Below are 10,669 nucleotides of genomic sequence, written 5' to 3' on the forward strand. Positions count from 1 at the left end.
ATCAGGGTGTGAACCAGCTCCCCAGTGTCCTACAGGCTCTGAAGAAATACCAAGGTAATGACAACTTTGCCTTTTTTTTTAATTATTTATTTAACTTTATGTGCATTGGTGTTTCACCTGCATGTGTATCTGTGTGGTCCTCTGGAACTGGATACAGATAGTTGTGAGCTGCCATGTGGATGCTGGGAATTGAACCCAGGTCCTCTGGAAGAGCAGTCAGTGCTCTTAACCGCTGAGCTATCTCTCTAGCCACAACTCTTGTTTTATTTATTTATTTATTTTTTAAATTTTTTTCTTTTCCTCAACCCTGTTTTACTTCACTCTCGCATCCTGGGCAGATGGACTGTTCTTTATGAAAGGCAGGTCTAGTGCCCCCTCTGATGATGAGCTTCTCATAGGTTTGCATTGCGCTGTACGTTATGGCAGAAGCTGGAAGTCTTGAGATAATTTGGAATGTCTGCTACTTAGCATTCTGTGTGTGTATATTGCAATACTGGGGGGTTAGACATGACATTGGCCTTTTTGAAATGAATGTTCACCAAGACTGGTGGCTCAGTCCTGTATCGCAGCTACTGTGTAGCTTAGGCAGGAGAATAAATAGCAACTACTAGACCTACCTAGGTTACAGAGTAAGTTCAAAATCAGCCAGGGCATTTCAGTGAGATTCCTATAGCTAAACAAACAGACAGTCCAGGACTTGGGAAGAAGAGGCAGGCACATCTCTGTAAGTTTGAGACAAAACTGTTCTACATAGCAAGTTCTGGCCAGCCAGGGCTGTCCAGCGAGACCCTGTCTCGTAAAAAACAACCACCTAAACAAGCAGAAAGTAGGCCAGACATGGTGTGCAAGCCTTTAGATCCAGCACTCAAGAGGTAGAGGCAGGTGGATTTCTGAGTTTGAGTCCAGCCTGGACTAGCCACAGAAGAAGACCTATCTCCAAGAAAAGGAGGTAAAATATAGTTTGGGATGTGGTTCAGTGGTCAAGCACTTGCCTAGCACACACAGTTTCTAGTACTTTGACCCAGTTACAGAGTAGTGTTATGTTACTGGGTTTATTGTTATTAATGGGTTAGTCTCATGGTAGCAGGCGGTTAAACAGTGCCGTTGCTGGACTCATAGGACAGTGTGTACAGTTGTAGCTGGCTATAGGAGAAGGGAACAGCCCAGCAGGAACGTGAGCTATTAGGGTGTACATCTTGCTCTTTGCAGCCACAGAGCACAATGGGGACTGTTAAGATGTTTTCTGGGGGCAAAGGGATGTGGCTCAATTATAGAGTGCTTGCCTGGCTTGCACAGAACTATTAAAACAAACCCCTTGGGGGCTCAGTAGTGGAGGGTTTGTGTGCCTGACAGGGTTTGAGTCCCAGTATTATGAAGTAGATCTTTAGTATTATGGAAAGATTTGGTTCTTTTCCAGATAGATTTAAATTCAGATTCATGATGACAGAATACACATTAAATTTTATCTTACCTTTAGAAACTTAAAATAGTTCTTGGGACCAGGCAGTAATGGCAAGCCTTTAATCCCAGCACTCTGGAGGCAGAGGCAGAGGCAGGTGGATCTCTGAGTTCGAGGCTAGCCTGGTCTACAGAGCGAGTTCCGGGACAAGCTCCAAGCCACAGAGAAATTCTTTTTTTTTTTTTTTTTGGTTTTTCGAGACAGGGTTTCTCTTGTGGTTTTGGAGCCTGTCCTGGAACTAGCTCTTGTAGACCAGGCTGGTCTCGAACTCACAAAGATCCGCCTGCCTCTGCCTCCCAAGTGCTGGGATTAAAAGCATGCGCCACCACCGCCCGGCGCCACAGAGAAATTCTGTCTCAAAAAACCAAAAAAAAAAAAAAAAAGAGTTCTTGGGATGTCCCAATTTCCATACTCTGACTAATTTCTGCTCCTTGTACCTCATTTTCCCCATCGTATAAATGAGTAGCATTTGGATTTCCATTTTATATCAGTTTGTCTGGTTTCAACTAGATCATCAAACAATATTAAGGTGATTGAGGTGGATCTGAGTTTTAGGCCAGCCTGGTCTACAGAGTGAGTTCTAAGACAGCCAATACTATGTAAAGAGATCCTGTCTCAAAAGATAAACAAAACCCAAGCTAAATCAATACAAAGTCTGTTTGTGTCTTTTTGATACCAGTCTCTCTTTCTCTTCCTGTTTGAGTTTCTGAAAGCCTGCACTGCTTTTCATCTTCTTTTCACCCATGTGCGTAATTCTGTCCTAGAACACGGGACCAGGCTGGCATTTGCTGAGTTAGCTATTTGCTGCTAAGTCTGGCAAGCCGATGCAGCCTCAGCTGGTAGACTCTCTGCTGCCGTCTTGTTCTGTTGTGTTCCTGGTTTCTTGTTCTGTGGGTAATTCTATCCCCGTTAGTTTTGAAAAGTTGAGCACAGTTTCTTAGTTTCACAGAGAAAACCAAACAGACTAATTTGTAATAAAAGAGAATAAAACAAGTGTAATATTTTTAGAGCAAAGTTATGATTTTAAAATATATTAGCATATATTATTTCTAGAAATTACATATAACTTGTCATCTTGTGATTCTAGTTTTGATTAATTCTAGGCTTAACTGTCGTGCTAGAAAAAAAGCCTTGAAAGTAATGTCTATTCCCAGACAGCAGGGGGCAGCAACGGTACGGAAAGTAGATTTGTGGGATTAAAGTTTTCTCTGTGAGCAATAGGCACTTGCTGACTTATTTGGAGGTTCTAGCAGGGTGATACAGCTGCTCAACACCCTTGACAAAAGAGCACCTCTCTCTCGGGGAAGGTGGCTGCGTAGCTTTAGTTGGGGTCCCATGGAGCGTTAGGGAAGGAATGACACCTGTCTTCGTTACTGTCCTGTTTCTGTGAAGAGACACCACGACCACAGCAACTCTTATAAAGGAGAGTGTTCAATTGGGGTTGACTCCCTTACAGTTCAGAGGTTTAATCCTCTGGGGATAATGATGGCTAATGATAATGGTGGGGAGCATGATGGCTTACAGGTAGATGTGGTACTGGCTACATCTTGATCATAGGCAACAGGAAGTAGACTGAGACACTTGGCAGTATCCTGAGCATAGGAAGCCTCCAAGCCCGCCTCCACAGTGACACACTTCTTCCACAAGGCCACACCCACTCCACCAAAGCCATAGCTTCTAATAGTGCTTCTCCCTGTGAGATTATGGGGCCAGTCACATTCAAACCCCCACAGCACCTGTCCACACAGACCAGTTCTGTCAGCAGAGTGATGTGCTAAACTAGGCCACCCTCACAGTGGTCTCAGAAATGCTGGTATAATCTAAAGGAACAAATTTCCAGCAGGCTGAACAGCTCACCAGCTAGGTGTACAGATTATTTCATGCCCAGTTTAGCCTCGATTTTTGTTTAAGATATTACAACTATCTTAGAAAGTCTCATTTTGTTTGTGTTTTGCTTACACATATGTTACGGATACATGTGTCTGTATATGTACCGTGTTCGTGACTGGTGCTCACTGAGGTTAGAAACAGGTGGTCAGATCCCTTGGAACTGGAATCACAGACAGTGGGTGCTGGGGCTCGGACCCTGATCCTCTGGAAGAACAACCAGTGCTCCTAACCATTGACCCATCTCAACAGCCCCCTGCTGTTGCAATTTTGATGGAGATGCATTGAATCTTTAGATTGCTTTTTTTTTTTTTAATTTTATTTATTATGTATACAATATTCTGTCTGTGTGCATATCTGCAGGCTAGAAGAGGGCACCAGACCTCTTTACAGATGGTTGTGAGCCACCATGTGGTTGCCGGGAATTGAACTCAGGACCTTTGGAAGAGCAAGCAATGCTCTTAACCACTGAACCATCTCTCCAGCCCCTCTTTAGGTTGCTTTTTTTTTTTTTTTAATTATTATATATACACTTTCCAGGATACAGTGCCAGATCTCATTACAGATGGTTGTGAGCCACCATGTGGTTGCTGGGAATTGAACTCAGGACCTCCGGAAGAGCAGCCAGTGCTCCCAACCTCTGAGCCATCTCTCCAGCGCCCTCTTTAGGTTGCTTAATGCACCATTTTCACAGTGTTCTGCCCGTCTGCAAGCATGGGTGTCTTCAGTTCCTCTCTCCACCCCGACACTTCACACTTCAATTCATTTAGGAAGCTTACAGTTCCCAGCATGATCTCTGAAATCCACAATCCTTATTTGGTAACTGTAAGTGCCAAAGTTAATGGCCAGTGCTTGATTATTTCATGTTTCCTGTGCTTGTACCCTCTTAGCAGGTGACTACCAACTGTCCGCTTTGTGCTTATGGTACCACAAGACTGAGTAACAGTGACAGCTGTGGTCCTTTCTCTTGTGGAGAGTCCTTGAGAATGGAAGGGTAGAAGAGATAATAAGGAAATAAATAAGTGAGACTTTCAAATGCATAGCAAAATATGATAAAGAAAACTAGGGAAATGCTAGGTGCAGTCAAAGGCATCTCTGATTTTTATTTTTTTTATTTTTGGTAGGGGGGTGCGGTGGGTTTCAACAGCCCTAGCTGTCCTGGAACTAGTTCAGTAGACCAGGCTGGCCTTGAACTCACAGAGATCCACCCGCCTCTGCCTTCTAAGTGCTGGGATTAGAGGCATGCACTTACTGTCTGGCTTCTCTATCAGGACTGGAGAGACAGCTCAGCACTTAGGAGCACTGGCTGCTCCTCTAGAGGTCCCGGGTTTGATTCCCAGCACCTACTTGGTGGCTCATAGCCATCTGTAAATCCAGTTCCAGGGAATCTTACGCCCTCTTCTGGCTTCCTGGGGTACCACATAGAAAACCCATATACTTAAAGTTTTAAACTTTGAAGAAAGGAATTGCTATTGTTATATGTAGTGCCTGACAGCTGTAATCCCAACTTGATAAACTGAGGCAGGAGGGAGGAATGCCATGAATTCAGAGCAGTCGGGACAGAGTGAGCAAAAGAGATTACTTTCTGACATCGAACTTGGATGATGAAACAGCCAGCTTCTAAGATGTGAGAGGCTGAGGAACTATTGTACTGGCCAGGGAAGCATTTAAGGCTGACAGGGTTAGATGTGTGTAAGGAGTGAACTAAGGGAAGTGGTTAGTTACCAGACACTGACCAAGAATGGTAGGAATCTAGCATGGTTCTCTCTCCTTAAGATAAAAACAAAAGGCACTTACTTTAAAAAAACACCCCCCCCCAAAAAAAAAAAACAGATTCTTTTTTCTTTTCTTTTTTTGTTTTGTTATTGTTTTTTTTAAGATATGGTTGCTCTTTGTAACAGCCCTGGTGGCTGGCCTGGAACTCACTCTGTAGACTGGGTTGGCTTTGAATTCACAGTGATTTACCTGCCTCTGCCTCCTGGGTATTGAGGTTAAAGGCACATGCCACCCTACCAGATGGCAGGATGTTTGCTATTTCTACAGTCCAGTTTCAGTAAATTATACATTTGCATTAAGGGTCAGAATTCTGCCCATGTGTTCGTTGCTAGGCTTTTTTTTCTTTTAGGCATTGGCAGACCTTTTGTACCCTTCGTCTGCACATCTTAACATAGCAGAAAGCAAAGTGGACATTAAACTAACGCCCGAGATCTTTGTTGCTAAGGTTCCTTCTTGATGGGAGTAGTTTTTGTTCTTTTAGTGTAGTCTGGGCATCCTCAAAGCTTGGGATTCTCCCACCTTGGTCTAAAGTGCTGGGTTGCAGGGTCACACTGCTGTATCCCATTGAAGACATTAATGAAGTAGGGGAGAAAATCATTCTCTGATCCAGGATCACTGTTTTGCTTGGCTCCCATTCATCCTTTTACCAGTAGTTTCTAAGCCAAGGGGATAAAGAGCCAGGCATTGTAACACAACAGACACTATGTAGGCAAAGTGTTGTTTACAGTCTGTCTAAATGTTTCACACGTATGTACTATTTTCTCAGTGTGTCAGAGGCTGTTGTGATTAATAATGAAACATGACTCCATGATAGCTTTTCATAATTCTCATTCAAGAGCTACTGAAATTGAAATTTTTACTTTGGTAATAAATTCAGTGTGCCAGGGATCACTTGCAGAATTCCTGTAAGAATTTATTGGCGATGAGGAGGAAAAAAATCTTTGTGTCCCAAGTAGTAATTGTAGATAGGGTTTTCCTGCCCTGGCCGCCTGCTCCCAGATAGCTGACACAGAGGCTTAGTGCTATTTATAAATGCTCGACCGATAGCTCAGGCTTGTTACTAGCTCTTACACTTAGATTAACCCACATTTCTTACCTGTGCTTTGCCGTGTTGTTCATGGCTTGTTACCTCATTTTCCTTATGTCCTGCTTCCTTGGCAGTTGGCTGGCGTCCTTTCTGATCCGCCCTTCTTCATCCCATCCTTCTGAGTTTGGCTTTCCCGCTAAAGTGTTCAGCTGTTATCCTGTCCAGCTATTGGCCAGTCAGCTTGTTTATTATACCAATCATAGTGACATATTTACACCATGTACAGAAAGGATTACTCCACACCAACCTATTCCTAGTGGTCATGTACAGTGACTGTTCAGTGCGGAGCACTGCCTGGGTGCTGTTCACGTACCTGTCCTCTGGCTGGTCGTCATTGTACCAATAGGGAAAGAAGGCTTGGGACACCAAGTTGCAGATGAGAAAGCCAAAGGGCAGAAAGCTTGGGGCTGGCATCCAGCTCTGTTGATCCTGTTCCCCTCCTCTCTTAATTCTCCAGCGTGACTCTTACACATCCAAGTTCGGTTTAAATGCTTGACTTGATTTAGCCCCTGTTAACTGGAACACCGTGTTGTTAATGGAAATTAGAAATGGAAATTAGAGGTCTTATTTTAATGGCTTTGACTTTGTCTTATTAGATCTGCAAGAAACAGTGTTCATTTAGTCGTAATTAATGTTTCTGCATCACTTATGAAGGAGACGACAGACACGCAGGAAGGGTGCATTCGTAGGAGGCGTGGGCGCTGCGCAGTATTTCCGCGTCTGTAGAATGAATGCAGTGTTCATCTTGATTAAAACATAAAAGCAGAATGACGTTTGGAGACCTGCACAGTTTGTGCTTTGTGGTTCAAATGGTGTTCATTATTTTAGTTTTGTTGTGAGCTGTTGTCTTTATTTTTGTTTTTCTTTGTTTTAGGAAGACACCAGGCATTGTTGTCGGCAGTTTTTGTGACTCCTCTTACTGATCTTCGCTCTGATTTTTCAAAATTTCAAGAAATGATAGAAACAACTTTGGATATGGATCAGGTATGTAGTTTACATTTAATCCCACAGCAAAATATTTTTGGAAAAGAAAATAAGCATAAACAAAGCTAAAAAGAGCAAATGAGAAAAAAATGTCTAATTTCTCTTGAGGTTTTTTTTTTTTTTTGCTTTTAAGTGTGGCACCTTTGGAAGCCAGTCAATGTAAATTTAAATGGTAGACAAGGAAGAAATGGGTTCGATAGGCGACCTGGGGCTCAAACCCAAGGCCTTGAATGTGGCGGGCAAGTGTCTTATCCCTGTGCTCCATCCAGCCCAGTCCAGTAATCACTTCAGTGAAGAGAAAGGCTGCGGCAGTGGTTGTTGCGCGCGCGCGCGCGTGCGCGCGCGCGTGTGTGTGTGTGTGTGTGTGTGTGTGTGTGTGTGTGTGTGTGTGTACGTGTGTGTACGTGTACTGGTGCAGGAGTCGGGTGTGTGGGGGCAGGCACGGGGGTGACTCAGTGTCCCCTGCCTCGGCTCAGAGTGCAGGATTAAAGGGTGCACCACTGAAAGAAGTGACCCCGAATGTTCAGTGAATTATATTTTAATTCTAAGATAGAAGGGATTTTAGTTGCTGGAGAAGTTGGCCATGGTGTTTGAGTTTAGACGCAGCGTGGACTATAATGTAAGATTGTCTCAAAAAGTAGAAGTTAGGGATAAACGAAAACGTTTCTGTTTTTCCTGTAGAGAAGTTGTTTTTGGGAGGTGAGGTTAATTTGTGCTTAAAATGTGCATGAGTGTTTTTTTTTTTTTAGACTTATTATGTGTGTGTGTTTGCCAGCATGCATGTCTACACTGTACGTTCTGGCCCCCACAAAAGCCAGAGAGATTGCCTGGACTAGATGTAGATGATTGTGAGTTGCCATGCGGTGCTGGGAACCGAGCCTGGATCCTCTGCAAGAGTGTCAGGTGCTCTTAACCACTGATCATCTCTCCAGCCCTTCTTTGGGTGTTTGGAGATAGAATCTTATGTTCCCTCTGGCCAAGGCTGGTCTCCAACTCAAGGCAGTTCTCCTGGCCTTTCATTTTAAGTGCTGGGAGTACAGGCATGCAACGCACTGTCCATCTTGAAACTTTTCTAAACTTAAAAACAAAAACCTCAAACAAAAAATAAAAAAACCTGGGCAGTGCTGGCTCACGTCTTTAATCCCAGCACTGGGGAGGCAGAGGCAGGTGGATCTCTGTGAGTTCAAGGCCAGCCTGATCTACAGAATGAGTTCCAGAATAGGCTCCAAAGCTACAGAACCCCCGCCCCCAAAGACCTAAGCTAAATTTCCAATTAATTGACCATGCAAGAAATTTGTACTCAAATTATTGATATTCAGGTAATGCAGGTAATGATTTGGTTGGCTAAATTGTTAGTCTATGGTTCTTAGTACTTGTAGATTTATTTGAGTTAATAATTTGCCCTGTGATGTTGATTTATTTTGGTCGTATTAGGTTATGTTTGTTATTAGTATTTATGTGTGTATGCAGGTGTGAGGCCATATTCTAAAAAGAGTAAAGTAGCAATTGTAGTTTTAAAAGGCTAAGATAGGATAGATTTTAATTAGAATTGCTAGATCCAGTGAGACCCTGGTTTCTTGAACTCTATGATTTTAATTTAATCAAAGCCAGTTTCCTTTTTGGTGAGCCGGCATCCCGAGCCCTGCCATGCACCATGATGGGGCTGTTTGAAGCAGTGGTTGTGTGGAGTAATGGTGATGATTGCCTGAGCTAAGCACAGTTGCTTACAGTGTTGGCTTCCTCCAGACGGGCGAAGGACTGCTGTGCCCAGTCACTGTAACTGGAGGACCTCACCGTTTGCACTCGGGAACTTACTGTGTCCATGTCCACGCCTCTAACCTTATCCCAGGTTATAAGGCAAATTCAAGCTTTCACCGTTAACACAGATATTTGTGATGATTTTAGGCATTTAAATTACATTTTTAGAACCATTTTGAGAAATCCTCTCGGGACTCTTCAACTTCCCTATGTAATCTTTGAAAGCCTCACTGTTTTCCAGCTGTGCTCTTAGGAGTTCATGCGATGAAGGAGCCTTCATTTACTCAGTGTGCTGTGTGCTCCTCCCTGCCAGCTTTCTAAGTGTTTCTGTGGCTGCTTTCCATAAGTCCTCTTTTTTTTCCTACTTTTGAAATAAATGTAGATCAAAATTATCCTAAGCCAAGATTTCAAGAAGGCATTGATTTTTCACAGAACTAAACACTTTTCCTTTATTGGTATTTTAGTGAATTATATCAATTCTTAAGATTTTTTTTTGACAATTTTGACCATGTATACTATTTATCTTAAACATAATCCAATTCAAGTCTTTCCATTTGCCCTGGCTCTCCACCCCATGTCTTCTGCTATCTAGTTAGTTCTGCCTACATGCTCGTGAGTGTGGCGCCATCCAGTGGCGACCTACCAAAGGCCACACCAGAAGACAAATGACTTTCCCTTTCCTCTGAGTAGCTGTGATTGTCGGTAGTGCTTCATTTATTGGGGAGCTTCATGCACCCCTTGTATCCGTGCTGGAATGTTTACTGGCTTGACCTTATTATTTAGCTAATTATACATTATATATATTGTGTGTGCATGCAGGTGTAGAGATCAGAGGACAATTTGAGGGAATTAGTTTTCTTTTTTTTTTTTAAATATCTATTTGTTTATTATGGACACACTATTCTGTTTGCATATATGTCTGTAGGCCAGAAGAGGACACCAGACCTCATTACAGATGGTTGTGAGCCACCACGTGGTTGCTGGGAATCGAACTCGGGTCCTTTGGAAGAGCACGCAATGCTCTTAACCACTGAGCCATCTCTCCAGCCCAGGGAATTGGTTTTTATGTGTGTCCTGCAACTCAAACTCAGGGTGTCAGGCTCGGCAACAAACACCTTGATTTCTGAGCTGTCTTCCCGACCCCAGTGATTATTTTTAAAGATGCTGCTGTACTTGTTGAAGATATGTTCTCTGACTAAATGTTCATGCCTCCCCCAGCATTTCTCTCTCCCTGGAGTTCAGCTGTTTGGAGAACTTAAGACTCAAAAAAAAATTCTTTTGAGTTGTCTTTCTCTTTCATTATTTTCAAACATTACCAATTTTGTACCCTCTTATTGTTGTTTTTACTTTGAGTGTATTGTGTGCAGGTGTCCAGGAAAGTCAGAAGAGGACATGGATCCCTTGGAGCCAGAGTTTCAGGTGGTTGTGAGCCACCTGCTGTGGTTACTGGGAACTCTGGAAGACACGAGTACTCTTAGCCACTGAGCCATTTCTCCAGTCGCCTTTTATTTGTGTGGTGGGGGAGTGGCCATGGCGTGTCTGGAGGTTTATTAAGTGTTTAACATTTTACTTCCCTTCAATGTTCCTCTTTAAATGAATGCATTCCACAGGTTTAAGAAGGAATGATTTACTCAATTTGGTTTATTTCCTTTATCATTTATTTAGATGAATGTTGATCTGCTTGATCTGTGCCCATTTTCAAACGTTCTTCACCCACT

The 10,669-nt window shown here is 43.0% G+C and overlaps 1 protein-coding gene across 1 annotated transcript in view; it reads left to right on the plus strand.

Moving 5' to 3' along the window:
• Msh2 (mutS homolog 2) overlaps positions 1-10,669 on the plus strand; it is a 55,391-nt gene that overhangs the window by 21,716 nt on the left and 23,006 nt on the right. Inside the window, exon 8 of the mRNA XM_013348977.1 lies at positions 7,084-7,193. Coding sequence (XP_013204431.1) covers positions 7,084-7,193 — 110 coding nt within the window. The remainder of the gene's footprint in view (positions 1-7,083; positions 7,194-10,669) is intronic.

This window comes from Microtus ochrogaster, chromosome 16, assembly GCF_000317375.1.
Source record: "Microtus ochrogaster isolate Prairie Vole_2 chromosome 16, MicOch1.0, whole genome shotgun sequence".
In the NCBI taxonomy this organism is placed as follows: Eukaryota; Metazoa; Chordata; class Mammalia; order Rodentia; family Cricetidae; genus Microtus; species Microtus ochrogaster.